At 43.3% G+C, this 18526-nt stretch overlaps 1 protein-coding gene across 4 annotated transcripts in view; it reads left to right on the top strand.

The window, feature by feature from the left end:
- Positions 1 to 18526, top strand: part of COL14A1 (collagen type XIV alpha 1 chain) — a 219313-nt gene that overhangs the window by 178713 nt on the left and 22074 nt on the right. For all 4 annotated transcript variants that reach the window (XM_044245032.1, XM_044245031.1, XM_044245033.1 and 1 more), the window contains exons 41-45: positions 3722 to 3775; positions 4211 to 4282; positions 13048 to 13083; positions 14089 to 14155; positions 17178 to 17366. In XM_044245032.1, coding sequence (XP_044100967.1) covers positions 3722 to 3775; positions 4211 to 4282; positions 13048 to 13083; positions 14089 to 14155; positions 17178 to 17366 — 418 coding nt within the window. The remainder of the gene's footprint in view (positions 1 to 3721; positions 3776 to 4210; positions 4283 to 13047; positions 13084 to 14088; positions 14156 to 17177; positions 17367 to 18526) is intronic.

Genomic DNA, 18526 nt, shown 5'->3' with positions numbered 1-18526 from the left:
GTAATCTTAAGCATGCCTTTCTTCTTTTTTTTAACTTAAATTCTATTAGCCAACACATCGTATGTCATTAGTTTCAATGTCATTAGTGTTCAATAATTTATCAGTTGCATCACCCAGTGCTCATCCCATCATGTGCCCTCCTTAATGCCCGTCACCCTGATGCCCCATCCCCTTACCTGCCCCCCCTCTAGCAACTTAATGCCTTTATTCTTGAACTGTTGTGTCTAAAAATTCTCGATTGTTCACGGCAATCCATAAAATAAGGTGCTAGAGTAAAATGCACTGTTGTGGACACTGTTGGCGCCCCCATCAGATCCCCCTTTCCTGACAGGTATATTCCACCCCTAAGCAACTACAGATGCTGATGCTAAGGATTCAGAATTGGCCCTTCCACAGAGAACTGCTCTTGAAAATGGCACCTTGGCTCCAGTCCATGACTAACTGATATGGGTGAACAAAACCTGACCACGGGTCACTGCGGGTTGTAACTCACACTGCAGCTCCCCCCATGGGGTGAGCTGGTGGCCAACTTCAGGGAAAGCCAATTCTCATGCCTCCTCCCCTGCCCTCCCCTGCCCCCTTCACTAGCTGGCTGGTTTCTCCCAAGAACAGTCCATCTGTAAATCAAAGGCATGGTATCCGGGTCCGCTTCTAGGACACTACCCTTGGGATATTCACCGAAATGAAATTTCAGCTTCCGAGGGTACAGGACGCCTGACCCCTTTCCTCTGTGCTCATGGAGGGCTCAGGAACAAGGACAGATGACCCGGCACTTCCTCCCCGCCCGCTTTATTTCCAGACTAGTAATATCCGAGACCGATGCTTATTTAGTCAACAGGATAATCATAGCCCTTCTTGCTGGAGCCCCAGTGTTGTTCAAATTAAACATTGTGCTAGGACCTATTTTGTGCCAGCAGTGTGCTAGGGAAATATTAGGAATAGAACAAGGAATCAAGTATAGCTTCCGCCCTCTCAGCTTCTGGTAGGTAGAAGAACACGAAGTGAACAAAAGTCTTGTCTAGTACCCTCTTTGGAGCACACTAAAGCACTGGCCCCTCCGCCCAATTTAGCTCCTGTTATGGGAGCGCATTTCCCTGTCCTCCCTTCCAGGGGAGTCTGACGTGGGGCATAGGAATCAGGTGAATGCAGAACGGTTCACAGGTACGGCCTTTAGCGCCTGGCGGAGACTTCCGGCACATCACAGCTTTACCATCTCCTTCCGCGCAACTGGGGGGCGGGGCGTCGATGTGTTCCTTCCGTGAAACAAATGGCCCCTGTGTCCTGGGGCCGGCCTCGTGCTGCCGTGCTGGTGGCGGAGTGTCGTGTTGGCTGTGTGTCGTGTAGGGGTCGTGCATGGGTGCGTGTGGGCTTCCCATCCCTGCTGGAAGAGTTTTAGGGCAGGAAGCCAAAATATGTTCTTTCTAAAACATCTTAAATTATGGACTATGTGCCCAGAATCCATTTTTTTCTTATGTGAACTTTATTGAGGAAATCACAGATTTTTAAATGCCTTTTTAAGAAATGTGTTTAATTCCCCCCACCCTTTTAAATGGTAAGTTCCCCTAACCTCGTTGGGCCCCAGCTTTACTCCCTTACAACATGAAGGGATTGAAATGCAGGTCTCAAGCCCTCTTCCTCTCCCACGTGTTCTGATTTTTTATGGCCTCTTCTCGAATATGCTGTATTTAAACAAAATGCAAAATAATTTCTTGCAGATTAGGTCAGCATCAATTTTTGCTGTTTAGTTCGTAAATCCCCAAAAAAAGGGATGTGTGTGTGTGTGTAACTTAATCTGTATCAGCCTCTATTACTGCAGCCTTCTGACTTTCTTTTGCTTTTTTTTTTTTAAGTAAGCTCTAAGCCCAAAATGAGCCTTGAACTCATGATCCCAAGATCAAGAGTCACATAATCTCCCGACTGAGCCAGCTCAGCAACCTCTGACTTAATATTTTTGACTGAATGTCTGAAATGAAAAAAACAGAAGTGGTAGTAAAAAAAAAAAAAAACAAACAAACAACAACACCAAAAAAACCAACTAGCTTGTATATTAGTGTAGGATAACTGCTGTAACAAGCAATTCTAAAATCTCAGTGGTTTAATGCAACAAAATAAAATAAAGTCTCTTGTTGGTTCACAACCAAATACTGTCAATGGGATAGAGAGAGGAGTAGGGAGGTCTAGTCTCTGCTCTATATGGTCATTGAGGAACATGGGGTCTCTCCATCTTGGGAGACTTTAATCTTCAACACATGGGCTCTGAAGTTGCTACAAAAGGGGAGAAGAAAGTGAAGGATTACCCACAGGAAATTTTCAAAAGCCAGGACTAGAACTGGCCCCTTTCCATTGGCCAGAATTCAGTCCTGTGGTTCCAACATGATTGCTGGAACAGGAGGCTGGGAACTTTGCCTCACACTGTGCCTGGGCAGAAAAGGAAAATCATGAACATTGGTGAGATCTGGAATCATCAGCCTTTTCTGGTTTTCAGACTTGCCAGTATATTGGAGTTTGAGAGCATGTTGGAGAGAGCTTTGCTGCCCAGTGCTATTCCTACACACTTATCCCAACCCCTCTTCATGCCCCTTTTTATTCCTTTCTCCCCATTCACATACCATTTCTTTTCTTCCAACCTCATGTTTACTCTCTTATCTGACACCTTGAGGTAGGGAGGGATAATGTGAATGTGGATGAGGAGCTGTAAGGAGATGATTTCATGGATAAGACAGAGGAAAAAACAAGGGTCACTGGAAGAGTGGCAGAAATTTCAGAAAGGCCCCAAGTGAGCAAAAAGGGTTGGTTTGACTTGGATGCATTGGTTTGAGATGGAAATAGATTATTCCTAAAAGAGACAAATCTCAGGATAAAAAGTTCACTTCTCGGTGGAGTAGAAGATGATGTTTTGGTCCATATTTTATTAACCTATTATAAAATTCAGTCTGAAGAACCTCTTTCATATTTTTAACTACTTGCAAAGACCAGCATCCACAATTAAGAACTATAACCATTTAAGAGTAACCCATTCTAGCCCTTCCTTATATATTTGCACAAAACACCACATTCAATAATTTAGGAAGATATTTTTAGAAAGAATATAATTTGCTTTCTGCCTTAAACTCTTGCAGCATGGAATGGGAAGCCAACGTCTACTCATTTGTAAGCTGGCGGTGACACACATTGAACAAGCTGACCCAGCAGTCAAAACTCTGTCATTGCAACAGGAAATCCCCCCGCCACAGTCTCTTGCAGGCACTTGCTGAAGAGTTGCTGTTTCAGAACTTGTAGTAATTTGTAATGTAGGTTTCTTTGATAGGTAGTCCTTGCCCCCAAACTCTCGCTGACTCTAGGCCATGAAAGACACTAGCTCATCTTTTCCTTTTTTTTGTCTGATTAATTACCAAGACTTCATCTTCTTTTCCTTTGTTATGCTTGGTTTAATTGAAAAAAAAAAACACTTTCTGGAAACAAGTTCCTGTTTAGTCTGTAAGTGGCATGTCTTAGACCTAAAATTCTTAACACTGGACAATTTCACAGAGCCAACAGACCCAAAAGTGTTGACAGGAACAATTCTCATGAAGTTTAAAAGCAGTGAATCCTTGGAAGTCCAGAGCAAGCAACAGGACTTGTCCCTCCCCCACCAATATTAAATAGTATTAGGCACATTTACTCTGAAAACCACATAAATAAAGCAACTGCATAGTTGACACATTGTGTTTCTTTTCTCCAGGGATTTCCTGGAAAGGATGGGTCCTCTGGCCCTCCAGGACCACCAGGGCCAATTGTGAGTATTTCCACAAACTACTAGAATTTAAAGCATTTCATTTCTTTTGAGAAATTTCCTTTTGCTCAGCTTTTCACCTGGGCAGCCATCTTTGCTCTAGGGTAACAACTCCCTCTTTGGTGCAGAGCTCTCCCTACAGTTTCCATGTGGCTTGATCACTCTATCAAAGCCACTCGGTCCCTACAATCCCCTGCATGATCTAGCTTTTATATTGACTTAGGTAAGGCTTGAGTTTGAAAGAACTGCACTTGACTTGTCTCCCCTGCCTTTTTGATAGTTGGGAATAGGAATGAGCCATGGATCCTGATGTCTTGGTGTTGAGAGGGAGGGAAGTCATCACTGTGTGTATTTGTTAATCCTTCTTGAGAGCTGGCTGTCTTCGATGAGAATGTGTGAGTACTCACCTTTGCTCCGTTTTCCTGTCTGTCTACTTAGGGCATTCCTGGAGCCCCTGGAGTCCCAGGGATCACAGGAAGCATGGGACCTCAAGGTGCCCTGGGGCCACCTGTGAGTATTGCAACAGTAGCCAGTCGGCTTTGGCTTATATATGTTATTTATGTTATTTATTTAAACTTATTTAAATTTACCAGCATCTCTGTTGGACAAAATGTTTATTCCTTACTAGACTCTGTGGCATGCATAAAGGAAACCAGAGAAGCTCCCAGGGGAAGGATTGAGATCAGACTGTGCATCTATTGTGGCTAGAGACAGATGGCCCCAAAAGGGAATAGTCAGCTATGCTTCTGTTTATATATTTTTTCATTGTTTGCTATTCTGTATTTGTCTAAGTAAATTCAGTGTCATCTTTACAAGGATTGGGTATAACAGCTATGTGTTAACTGGGCCTGTCCCCTGGTTAAAAAAAAATACGAAGTTGAGAAATTCAAGGATGGTTAAGAATGGGAACAGATTTTTCTTTCTAAGTTCTACAAGAAAGACAGGATTTCCCATCAAACACGAACTCACACATAAGCAAATAAATGTAAGTGAAAGGCAGTGAATAGAACTAATGACCTCCCATTTTTGTGCTTCTCATCTCTCCGGGTGTTCAAGTGTGCCAGTGGGAGCGGTAGAGATAGGATGGGGGAGAAAGAAATGAACACATCTGTGTCAGTTTCCTCATCTGTAAGTTGAGGAGGTTGCATTAAGTGGCCTCCAAAGCATCTGTTGTCTTCAGTGACTTTCAAGCTGTTTCTTCTAGGTGTAGGTATTAGTCAGCATTCTGACATTATCTGTGATATACTGACCCTGGATCCATACCTTAAAGTAACTGGAGACGTGTAAATGTATGTATGACCACAGACATGTAAAGAATTTGTAGAAGAGTGAAATTTGAAGCATGAAGTAGGAGAGGTTAATGAGTGAATATTTTTTTTAAGATTTTATTTATTTGAGAGAGAGACAATAAGAAAGAGCATGAGAGAGGAGAAGGTCAGAGGGCAAAGCAGACTCCCAGTGGAGCTGGGATCCCAAGGCAGGACTCGATCCCAGGACTCCAGGATCATGACCTGAGCCAAAGGCAGTTGCTTAACCAACTGAGTCACCCAGGCACCCATGCGTGAAATTTCTGTGGCTGCATATAGCACATTACTGCAATCCTGGAGGCTCAAAACTATACAAATGTATTAACTTACAGTTGTGCAGATCAGAAGTCTGACACAGTCTCACTGGGTTAAAATCAAGGTGTTGGCACTTCCTTCCTGGAGCTTCTAGGAGAGAAACTATTTCCTTGTCTTCTCCAGCATCCAAAGACTTCCCACATTCTTCGGCTCATGGCCAAATTCCATCTTCAAAGCCAGCGGTGTTTCATCTCTCTGGCCATTCTTCCATCATCACATTTCCCTCTGGACACAGTCCAGAAAGATTCTTTGCTTTAAGGACTTATATGATTGTATGTGGGCCGCCAGGTAATCCTCGATAGTGCCCTAGAGAACCTCAAGATGCTTGCCTACGTCACACTTGCAAAGTCCCTTTGCCACATAAGGTGATATATTCATAGGTTCTGGGGATGAGGGCATAGATACTCTTGAGGGGTGGGGGTATGCTTTTTCTCCCTACCACAGTGAACAAAACAGAACAGAAACATTGGTTCTCAGTTGAAAGGACACCTGTCTCCCTTTCACCACCCAGAAAGCCATATTACTTTTTATTTTCAAAACTCACAGCAATAAGATCTCATCCTCAGGGTCCTTTCTCAAGATAGGAACATAGAAAATGCCTCCAGATTTTAGCCAGCACGTCCTTATTTGCACACCCAAATGAATGTTTTCCTCAGCAGCCACTTTACGAAACAGAATACTCATTCCAAGTACAATGTCCTTGTTCAAAACACTTTCATATCTCCTCTTTTTAAATCTAGCTGGTAATGGGTCACAGGAAAAGATTTTATTGCTTTGTCTTCACACCTCTTTTATTTATTTATTTCCTTCCTTTCTTTCTTTCTTGACACAGAGAAAGAGAGAGCGAGAGAGAGAACACAAGCCGGGGGAGTGGGAGAGGGAGAAGCAGGCTTCCCGTGGAGCATAGAACCCAACACGGGGCTCGATCCCAGGACCCTGGGATCACGAATTGAGCTGAAGGCAGATGCTTAATGACTGAGCCATCCAGGCACCCCGCACCTCTTTTCTGAAACCCACAGTGATGTTATTGAGAATGGTCATGCACGTGGAAACATACTGTATACTCACACATGTAATCACACACAAGCACACATGCGTGCATACGTGTACACACACTCTCAGCCCTATCTCTACCACTTTTACTGCAAACTTCTCTATGCATTTGGCTTGAGGCTGTTTCTTACTGGAAAGGAGATTTGAAAACCTCTGCTACCAGGCTTCAGTCCACTTCCCAAAATTGCTCCTGGGAACAAGAGCTCTGGAATATATTTCAACAGGGCTTAAAGCAGTGTCAGAGACCTGTGCATACAAAACCTGTTTCTCAGAAAGCCATGAGAGATTTTAGGACTTCAGAAGCTTGGAGGCTGCCCAAAGTGGAATGAGAGAAAACGAAAGCTGCTTTCATTTGACGAGGCAATGAGCTAACTCTTTTCATCCCCGGCCCTCTTGCGGACCCTTCCTAGAACTAGTGTCCCTTACCCCAGGCTGGGTTGATCCTAAATCCATGAACAATGGAATGGGAACGAAGAGTTGGCTGTCGGAGGTCCTCAGGGGAAGAAAATGGGGTGCACAATGGGTGGAGAACACATTAGCTAAGTAGAACCCCCCCTGCCCTACCACCTGGTGGATGGAGCTCTCAAATAGACTCTACATATGGGGCACTCCAAAATGCCCATAAACTTTTCCCAGAAATAAAGTACTTGTTTATAATATTATCTTCAATTATTGTAAATCAATGAAAAAGGGCCCTTGCTGGTGCGTGAGGACCCCCGTGCCGCTAGCAGTTTTATCAGAGACAGAAGCCATGTAGTGTAAAGGCACTGGGGTGGCGGGGGGGAGGGGTGTTGCCCCAGTCGTGAGCTCGGGGTCTCCTCTCCAAAGCCGGTTGTTCTCCAAACTGTCCAGCCCAGACTTTCCTGATCACTCTGGGACGTGAGCAGCCGGGACGCCTGCTGGCCGCCAGTCTGGCGTGACCGGTAAAGCAGGCTCAGTGTCCTGGTGGTAGGGCCCTGATTGATTTCCCATGGATGTCTGTCTAGGAAGGCAGGAGGGAAAGAGACCAAGAGAGACAGACAGCCCCACTGAAAATAGCAACGTGTTTCCGAGGGCAGTGCCAGGACCGTGTGCTTTCCTGCGATCTGCCATCAGCCACCGGCTGCCCGGGCTGGAACGTGCCTCTGTGGCTGCAGCACTCATAATTCTTACCTGAGGCTGCAGACTGGGCTGGAATGCAGGGTCTCCCTTCCAGCACGGGGGATGGTGATGAAGCTCGTATAAGAAGTGGCCATAGGTTCAGCTTGAAATCGACACAAGCAGAGGGGTCCCCTCCAGCATTTAAAGAGCACTGCACTGGAAATCAGGATGCCTGGGTTCTGGAGGTGGCCCTGCTATGACCTTACCCAGTTGTGCCTGCCACATCCCTTAAGCAATTTATCTAGGCTCTCAGGACATCGGCTTCCCCATTCATTCATTTAAAAATATGTGCTGGGTAGCCATGGTATGCACCCAGATACATGGGGGCGAGGAGTTCCTAGGGATATGAAAGATGACCAAGATGTTTTTCCACATCCATGGAAAATCTAGAGAGAATGTTTTTTCTATAAATAGGTATAATAAAAGGCAGAATGTGAGAAATGTCTGGAGGGAAAGACAACGAGGTTGCTATGAAAGCCCCACTGAGAGACAGAGAGGGACAGAGAGGGAGCTAAACCCTGAGCTGATGGGCTAGAGAGAATCGTGCCCGAATGAGGCAGCATTTGGCTTGGATCTTGAGATGTGGGTGTGATTTCTGCCCACAAAGACAGGAAGAGGGCATTGATGGGGGTTGTGGTTAAGACATAAAGTAAACACAAACCACCCCATCTTTTATACATTTTAGAATTTTTCAACTCTTTCTCTTACATCATGGCCACTGCCACAATTTTTTCTGACCTCTCTTCTTTTCTCACAGAGTTTATCACGGCCAGCCCTAACTGGCCCCCTTGCCTCTGCTTTCACCCTGGTCTTGTCCATTCCCCAGGTGCTGAGTGATCCTTCTAGTACATCTTTGATGTATCATTCTCTGCCTTGAGTGTCCTCACTGGATCCCGGTAGCCAGAGGATGGATCCCAAATATTAAGCCAGGTAGACATGGCCCTTCATCATGGTCCCTATCTTGACCTTCCGACTGGCCTCCCACCATCTCTTTGTTTGGAGTTGAGTCACCTAAAATTATGTAGAGCAGACCCAACACATACTATACCATTTCACACTTGTTTAGCCTTCAGAACATCCTTCCATTCATCTGAGCTGGTTTCTCCTCCTTTCTCACCGTGCTGAGTTTCTGGCTAGTCTTTCTTTAAAGGGGGTACTTCCTGTGTGAGGCGCCATTCACCTTCTCAGGCTGAGACCACATCCAGCCCTCCACTGAAATGATCTCTTCCTCAAAGGCAGAAATGTCATCATACTCATGTACTCACAAGTTTTTGTTCCTAGTTTCCAGCTCCGTTTCATAGAGGGCTCTTAATAGGTCATTGTTAAAAGAAAGAAAGAATGAAGGCATGTTTGCATTCTAGTTAGGCTGATGTCTGAGGGAGTATTAGAAGATTATCTCTCCATGGTCTAACGTGGGAGACCTTTAGAGCCGAGCTAGGATGTTTTGATTTGTGTTAACAGACATCTTTAATATGTAGGACTTGGACCATGATGAGATCATTCCTCTTCCCTCCGCATTAAAGTTCTGTGACTTTATGAATGTAGCTACTGTAGTTTCATTTCTTTACATTTCAAGGGTTCCTAAAATTGTAGGAAAATGTGCCATTTTTCTTTCCCACATCTACAGGGAATATGTGTTTTCCCTCAAAGTGTACTTTGGTGGAGTTATGGACCTGCCCTTGCTCAGGAATTTTTATTTTGTTTTTGTTTTACTTTGCAAAAATCAAAGGAAAGATGTTAGGGACATTGGAATAAAAAATAACTTCTTGTTGTACAGATATTCTACTAAATGGGTCTTTCACTGAGACTTCCTAGCTGTGTCCTGTAGCTACCAAAAAGCCAGCATCATGAGGCTGAGTTTGAGGAATTTCAGGTCAGATTAAATACATCCATCCCTATGTACCAGAAGGGGCTGATACCGTGTGCTTTTTCTTATTGCTTGGGTTCACCCTCTAACTGCTTTTTCTAAGTTTTAAACATTCCAAGGAAGCATGTTTAATAAATGATAGCTAGGAATGGAGATGTCAAATAGTGTATTGGTTCAGGAAAAAAATATTTGATACCAGTTGTTTTTAAGAAATGACTCAGGTTAACACCGAGTTCTGAGCCGCTAGGGTTAGTGGGGAGGGACTCCTGGTTGCTTTTTTATTATTGTTTAACTAGGAAACAGAGTTGAAGATATGGGATGGCAGGATTGTTGAATGGCGTTCTCATTCACTCTGCTAAAAGCACACTTTGCTGGGGAGATCACGGGCTCTGGAGCCCAGCTGATTGGGTTCTGGTCCCAGAGTTTCCTTTTCCTCACTGTGGGATCATGGATGAGTTATTTCACCTCTTGGGGAATCATTTTTCTTATGTGTGAAGTGGAAATAGCATTTCCTAGGGTTGTTAGAAAGAATGAATTAGATTGCTTTATAGGTATTCTTATAAGGATTAAATAAATAAATTAATCTGATAAGACTGTGATAGAGTTAAATGGGTTGATACACTGAGAACAGTGCTTGGAACATGATAAAAAGCAGCTTCAGTGTTAAGCTGCTAGTATTTACCACTAGCTTCTGAATATATTAAAAATGTGAAAGATTTACTTATTTTTGTTGCTTATTTTTGGGTTTTGTTTTGCATCTAATGCTTGAAAATCTGCTTCCACTAAAGATTTATTTCATAGTAGCATTAGTAGCTCTTTTCTCCAGTTAGACCTACAAGGGGACATTATTGCATCTTTGGGGATTTGGCCACTTGTAGAGCCAAAGACATGAGGAAGACAATAGCAGTACATCTTTATCTCTAAAGAATTGTGAGTGAAGGATGCCTTGTACATCTTACTTTTGCAAACAGTTTTTATAAGGGAAATTGGATACTTTCTAGCAGAATCAACTCTTTTTCTAATGGTCTAGAATGCCTGAGAATGTCTTTTCAGTCAAGGCAGTTAAAATGAAGCTGCCATCCAGACTTGCAGTAAAATTCAGCCATTCATTCATTCGGTTAACATATCTTTGAGCACGTGCCCAAACACAGTCCTAGGAATTGGGGAGACAGGAGTTTGTGAGCTAGACATAGACTGCCTATGGAGTTTACATGCTGAGAATAGTTATAGAGAGCATATGTTTTCTTTGTAGAGTTCGAGATTCTCCCCTGGCAAGTCCAGCTTTGTATTTTTTATAAAGTGTGTTCCACGTGCTACCTCATTCCAAAAAAAGATAACATTATGAAATGCTAACTCATTATCCTTGTAAGGAACCCCAGAGAGCATTTAACCTAATGGCCTGATTTTACAAAGAAGCTCCGAGAGTTTAAGTGGCTTAGAGATCCTATCTCGTTTATTTTTTCCCCAAAATAGTAGTGTGAAAATTTTCAAACAAAATTCAAAGGATTTAGAGTGAATGCCTATATATACCCAGCATTGAGATTCCACTATTATATGTTTGTGTATGTATTTTTCAATAGTTCCCTTGGGCTTTATTGATTATTGATCTCATTTGTAATCTTGAAAAATTATCTTATGGTACACTAAAGGGTGGATTTATTCTTCTAGTTGAAGTCAGTTAATATTTTTCTTCTCACTTTATTAACAGAACAAAAGGAAGCTCAAAGTCAGAGGAAGTAGACAGCAGTCCTAGATTTATAAAGACTATTTCAATTTAATATTGGACTTGTTGAATGTTTGAGTAAATCTTTTATACAAGAAACAGGGTAGGTAGTTCTAGAAACACAAAGCAATATAAGTTATGTCTTCCAGTTTTAGAGATCTTACCATCTACATAGAAGAGAAATCCATGGAAGAGAAATCCATTGACTTGTAACTAAGTACGTTGGAGAATAAAAAAATGCAGTGTCACATCACTTGTAGATGAACTAAGTGCTGGATTAGAATATTCCTACTGTTGCTACTTAATTTATAACATTTATGTTTATAAATACTTTAATATTTTTCTCACATTTCAAATGTTTTCACACACTGAGTAGATCAGGTCTATGAGTCGATCATCAGGTCTATGGGAGTGTGAAAGTACCATTTTGAGGAGTAGAAGATAGGAAGGTTGGAGCTAAATAACAAAAGATTTTGAGTTGAAGAACCGACTTTGTCACTTGGATGTCTAAGAATCATCAGGTGATTCGAATAGAGGAAGAGCTGTGGTCACTCTGTAGTCACTGTGCTTTCTAGGTTGAGTGCTGGTGGTCTCTGAGGAAGGACTCGTGGTTATGTGGGGAATTGGGTCATGGAACAGAAGGAATGGCTATGAGAGATTGCAATCCAAGAAAGTGTGTGCATGAACGCGCACGCGCGCGCGCGCGCGTGTGTGTGTGTGGAATAGACACACACGATGCAAGGAAGAGGAAAGACAGAACCAGTGGTGGGCTCAAGCTGCTTGCACCTGCTTCTCTTCCTTTCTCAACTCTGTCTTCATTGACAGCACATGGGTAGCTTGAAATCAACCACGGAAGATAGATTTACACCTCCAATAGCAGCAAACTCTGCAAGTCAGGGCATCTTATTTTTCCAGAAAGCCAATTTACCTGCACGCCAATGGTGTGAAACCAGAATTTTGAATTTGGGTAACTGTTAATTGAGTAGAGATTCTGGAGAAGATAGTTGGTTGGAAGCTGTTGAGTTTATTGTAACAACGGGGAACCGTCTGACAATGTGGGTAAATTCCATCTGTAAAGGCTATTTGCTACCCTTTTAGTAGAGGCTCTAAAAATGTTATTCAGGGGATCTGTTATGTTGCTTCAGAGTTGAAACAAAAAGATGAAATGCTCTGAAGACACATGTTTTGCTTATTAGTGTAATTTCATTACAGAAAAACTTGAAATCTCCATTATTTCTTCAGTAAAAAATTTTACGGTAATAATATGGTTTTTTACGGGTCAAAGAGTAGCTAAGCCACAAAACAAAATAATAATTTAGCTGAGAATTTGCATTAATACAAGTTCCCGTTATCAGGGAGAATCAGGGAGAAGAACCGTGTCCTGTGACATGGACAGAAAGCGGAAGTATAGGATTCCACAAATCTCATCTCTTACCTGAACCCTTAGGATGGAAGATCATTTACTTTCTTCGAAAAATAATCTTTTAAAAATGGAAACAATGTAGCTATTCCAAAGAGGCTTGTAAAATAAATCATGAAGCATCAGTAGAGGACAATTCCTGGAGTGGTGCTTCGGGCGGAAAGGTGTGAATGACCTGTTCAGTGAAATGATGTCACAAAGCAGTATTGCTGCCTGATCTCAGTTTTGCATGAAAAAATTCTGTGTCTACGTATTCAAAGGCTGGGGGAGTAAAAAGTTTAAAAGAGCTCCTTCTGTTTGCTGTTTGCTTATTTCTGTTGTGTATCGATTTTTGCTGTAGAACCGTGAGAACCAGGAAAAACATCTTAATAAAATAAGAAAAGATCCACTCTCATTACGGCCAGCTGAAGGCAGTGTTACAAGTAACTTGACAATTTTAATTTTTTACAGGGTATCCCCGGAGCCAAGGGAGAGCGAGGAGAAAGAGTGAGTATCCTCTGGCTTTGTTTACCAGGCATCGCCAGCTGCACACCTTTCCTTGCATAAGCCTGAGACAGGATGGCTCTTTATTATCATGACTTACCATCGTGACTGTTCATCACTCTGATTCCGTTTCCTCTCTCCTCCCTCCCCTCAACCCACTGGACTGCAGGCACACTGTCAGGTGGAAAGACTCCCCATGGGCTAGAAGTCAGGAGAGCTGGTTTCTAGTTGCCTCTCTGCTACCATTCAGCTAGATGACCTCGGGCCCTTTCTTTAAGGTTAAAATGGAGAGAATCGAACTCCAGTAGCTCCAAAGTGGATTTGATGACAAAATTATATCATGGACGTAAAAAGGCTTGAGAACATGAAAAACTCTCTACAGATGCCAAGTAGTAGAATGGGACTTGTGTTCTCCCTGATGCGCCGACATTGGCAGCTGATGGCAGACGCAGAGTCAAGGCAACTGGTTGGAGAACTTAAATCAGTTTATTTTGGGGAGCTTCTCTCTCTTTTGAGAAATTGTGCAGCGGCTCATAGAATTGTGCTGTCGCCTGTGGTAGAAGCAACCGTGACTTTGGGCTCATCCAGTCACCTCTGTGAACCCTTGGGCAACATGTTTAACCATTCATCTATAAAATGGGTTTAACGTCTTTCCTTGGAGTTGTTGCTAATATGAACTAAGCCACTGCCTGAGAAAGTGTTAGATTTTATAAGCTCCGAAGAGCTATTAGTGGGGTATTCAACATATAGGGGTTTGTGTCAAAACTATGAAATTTTTTTAGAATCTGGGACCAGAAAGACTTGATTTGTCATTTAATGCAGCTTCTCAGGAACCTTGCACCATGAGTGTCAAATCGCTTCCTCCTCGCCTGCACCGTGGGGGCCAGTCCTATGCTGCGGGAGCCAATGAGTAGGGAACAAGGGGTCGAGTCAGAGCGGCGTGCCAGAAGGACGGCTATGGGGCTGGGCTTGCGGCCAGTTCTCAGAGGATGCTTTCTTCTCGCGCAGGGGGACCTGCAGTCTCAAGCTATGGTACGAGCGGTGGCGCGTCAGGTGTGCGAACAGCTCATCCAGAGTGAGTACATCACAGTGTCCAGTGTCGTTCTCTGTCCCTTGTCCAAACTGGGATCTGCCTTGCCCAGAAGTTAGTGACTCCGGAACACACCACAGACACTTGGTCTCGGTGCAGATAGGTAAGCTTTACACGTGGTTGTAACTAACCCAGGTAAGAGGTCAGCACAGATCACCCTGGAGTCCTGTATCCTCGTCACAGACACCCACATCCTCTGCGGCATCTGTCCAAGAGCTTTCCTTTGGCTCATGTAGATTTAACTTAGCAGCCCAGATCGGATCTCTTATTTTTCCTTGTCTTGAAGTGGATAGTGTTTTTTTTCCTCAAGTACTCAGCGCATGAAAATTATCAGACTGAGGAATGAGAAGCTGCTTTCAGCTTCTGGTGTTTTCTGTCATCTCACTAGATTTCAATCAATACTTGCTTTTTAAAATCCTTTTCTTTTGGTTAGCCCAAGATCCTTTGCTTCATTATTTTTTTTAATTTATTTAAATTCGGTTAGCCAATACACAGTGCATCATTTGTCTCAGATGTAGTGCCCCATGTCTTCACTTTCAACTTGAACTTGCCAGCAGCACAGTATTTCAAGTACTGGTTTGTGTTCATTCACTTGCATACCCACCCATTTTGGGTTTCCCCCAGGCCCACAGACATTTTGTCTCAGGAATCTAACCAGAGGGTTACTAGTGTGGGCCTTTGCCAATAATTTGTTCAATTCCAGAAAGATCTAAGGCCAGGTAGAGATGAAATAGTCAAACCCTGCCATCCCTTGTCTAGCTCCGGGTTGAGCCTTAGACTCTGGAAGCATGCACTCCACCTTCATTACCCAAGTGACTGTCTTAGCTTTGGACGGTTACGTTTTTTTAACCCGGGAATGTCTGGGAGTCCCGTAAGAGTCGAAGAAGGCATAATGGCTGGTTCCTAAACCCCCATGCATAGTAGATAAACCCTGATCTCATCTCTGGGAAGACACCGAGTGAAGGTGCACGTCGGCTTGGGAGAGCTCTCATCAAGACATAAGCTGTGCAAACCATGTACAAAGCTGTCATCTTCCGACATAACAGTAGTGCTCCCTGTGTTTCAACTTTATTTCATTTATATTACATTGCCCAAATTAAATGTGTGTATCTCAGGGAATTGACCAGTTTTAAATAAAACTATTCGAGTTTCATGCCAAACAAGATCTTTAAAAACACAATAAACTATAAAAGCTAACTTGAACATCATGAAAGCTAAATTGAACATCGAAAACATCCAAAGCTAACCTGTACCTTGGATTATTTTGTAGGTTTCTCATTTCAAGTATACAGTGTAAATGAGCAGGAAATCATTTTAAGGAAGCCTAGGGGTTAAATCCAGATGGGACTGATGGGCCACAGTATGTGGGAGATCTCACAATAGTTGCTGTCATACTCCACTGTAGAATAAAAATCTTATATAAATATATGATCATTTAAGACATGCCCTAAAAATTGAGAGTTCAAAATTGCATTTCCCCCCGCTCGGGAGTTCTCAGATTCTTGTGAATGACTTCGAGGAAATGGAAGCCAGCAGGGAGTGATGCAAGGAAGCTGACAGGAGCCTGTAGACTAGGGAGGCCCTGTTTGTGGATGCAGCTGGGAGAGAAGAGATAGAAAAGTTTGCACACAACTTAATGAGCAAGCCCCAGCCTTCCCGGGGACTATGCCTGGCACCTCAGCCCCCTTCCCACCTGCTTCTTCAGATTCCTTTGGGCTCCTTATTCCATTGCTTAAGATTCTATTCAGAACTTGATTCACTGGTTAGCATTTAATTCCTCACATGCTCTGTTATCTGGTTTTTAGTTTGGAGCCAATCAGAAGAATTACCCTAGGAAAGGTGAAGTGGGAAGCTGTGTTAGACCATAATGATGAGAGCTAGAGAAGTGATGGGGGGGGGAGCTCTTGTCAAGGGAAGAACCTAGAAAAGCAGATGTGGAAATGTCGACTGCACCCAGACAATAGTCGACATGCCTACAGATGCCTCCCGAGTCATCAGTTTTAGTGGTGGTCCTATGCTTAAGAAGGCATTGAATGGGGTGCCTGGGTGGCTCAGTGGGTTAAGCCTCTGCCTTCAGCTCAGGTCATGATCTCAGATCCTGGGATCGAGCCCCGCATCAGGTTCTCTGCTCAGCAGGGAGTCTGCTTCCTGCCCCCTCCTGCTTGCCTCTCTGCCTACTTGTGATTTTTCTCTCTGTTAAATAAATAAAATAAAATCTTTAAAAAAAAAGAAGGCATTGAATATATTTTAGAAATAATCCCTCTAAAAATTGCTACTCTTTTTTATTTAGATTTACAGGTTTGAAAAGGGATAGGTTATCATCTAGAAAATTCACTCATGTGGGAAAATCTTATCTCCTGATGTTGCCGGAAAACTGAGGCATTATGGTATCAAGCACTTTATCAATGTGTACTTCTGATTATTAAAATACGTTCTTCCAGGCATAACTGAGTTAAGGGATTATAGGAGGAAGAGCCAGATTTTTTTAAAAAGTAAAGCTGGTGGGAGTATCTGCAGCTGGGACCCAAGGAAAGGCTCCTGCAAAAAGTCTTGGCAACGGAGAGTCAAACTGAAACAAAACACTTGTCTGGGGGTTTGTGAGCAAGAGGGTGTAGCAGGCTTTGTGGGTTGGAAAAAAGACAAATAAGTGGGGGGGGGTGCTGTTGCTAGAGAAAAGGGGCAGCTGGGTGAGAGTTTAAGGGTCAGATAAATGTTGGGGGTGAAGATCAAATTTATGACTTCTGCCCATGCTGTTTACTGAGATGCTGATGTGAGCTGTGGCATTCCAGACACTTGAGATGCGCCTTGAAAACAGTCCAGCTGTTCATATCATCCAAAGTAAAATGTCATCATTTTTAAGTTGGAAATCAACATATTTCAGAGGGGTGTGCTTTTCCTCTTGTGGTTGTCTAACAGAATGGTTCGGAGCCTTGACAGATAATACCGTCGGTCTTCCCTTCTGTGTGTAACAGTTCAATGAAGGATGTCTCTGCCCTGTGTGTCTCAGGTCACATGGCCAGGTACACGGCCATCCTCAACCAGATTCCCAGCCAGTCCTCATCAGTCCGGACCATCCAAGGGCCTCCTGGAGAACCTGGCAGACCAGGGTCACCCGGAACCCCTGGTGAACAAGGACCCCCAGGGACGCCAGGCTTCCCTGGAAATGCAGGCGTGCCAGGGACCCCAGGAGAACGAGGTAAGCTGAGTCACCTCTCTCAGTGGAACGCCACTGAGATGTGTACAGTGAAGCACGGTGTAAACAGTGGTGCTTATACAATGATGACGTCCAAAAGAATGAATGTTCATTAACGCCACCCATCCCTTCTCCAGCTTATTTATTTATCCCCAAGACTGAGTCAGTTGAGTAAACTACAAAGTTTTTCATCAAGAGCCATATCTACTCCTATGAAAAAGGAGGATCAGGACCCCCAACTCACCTCTCAGAGACTTTTGAGCAAATGAGAGAAAGGTGTCTCCTCTAGATGGAGGAATTAAGAACAGGTGCCCCTTCCAGGTGGAAGAATTAGAAAAGGATGCCCTCCTCTGGACAGATATGGCATCGCGCATATGTCATGGTCAGCCAAGAGCTCGCTTCTGAGGTCTGATGCTTTTTGTTACGCAGTACCCATAGTGGGCAACAGTTGATGGCAGTCCTCAGGTGAGTCATAGGTCATATCGACATACGATTTACATATGCCTAAGTAGACCATGTCAGCTATAAACTTCAAATGAAAATACTGTTCGTGGTTCATCTTCCTATATTATATTTTGTATGTAATATGAAGCAAATATTTCACTTAATAGTCTTACAGGCCAATGTTTTGTCTTTCGTACCAAAGTTTCTTAAAATTAGAAATCCTACTTAGCCTTTTCTGTTTTCCCCTACAGGTCTTAGCAGTGTTGCATAGTACAATAATAAGACTTTGATTGAATTTCACCCAGTTCTATAATTGACTCCAGAAACTCCAGAAACAGATTAAAGAGATGTGGGAAATTGGGATTACATATGAACCACAAAGAAAGTGATGGGCAGTAAGGCAATGGACAACAAGTATTTTCTAAGACACCATTTTCTAATGTGCAGATCTGGGGAAAAGCTAAATCTGACCTATTTTCCATATGAATCCTGTTACTTTTGTGACCTGGGTAGGAAATATTTCTTTTGTCACACTTGGAGATGTGACATGCGGATTCCAAAGTTAGTATTTCACAGTTCGTTCTTGATCAGTGCTAACAGGCCGCACGCATTCCTGCCTCTGCCCTTTCATAGGCCTCCTTCCCCACTTTCGAAACCTCCTTTGGTTTCCCTGTCTCCGGTGTTCTTACTCTCCGTGCAAGGCTCAGCTGCACTTCTGT

Source organism: Neovison vison, chromosome 4 (genome assembly GCF_020171115.1).
Source record: "Neovison vison isolate M4711 chromosome 4, ASM_NN_V1, whole genome shotgun sequence".
Taxonomy (NCBI): Eukaryota; Metazoa; Chordata; class Mammalia; order Carnivora; family Mustelidae; genus Neogale; species Neogale vison.
This window is presented reverse-complemented; position numbering and strand designations above follow the sequence as displayed.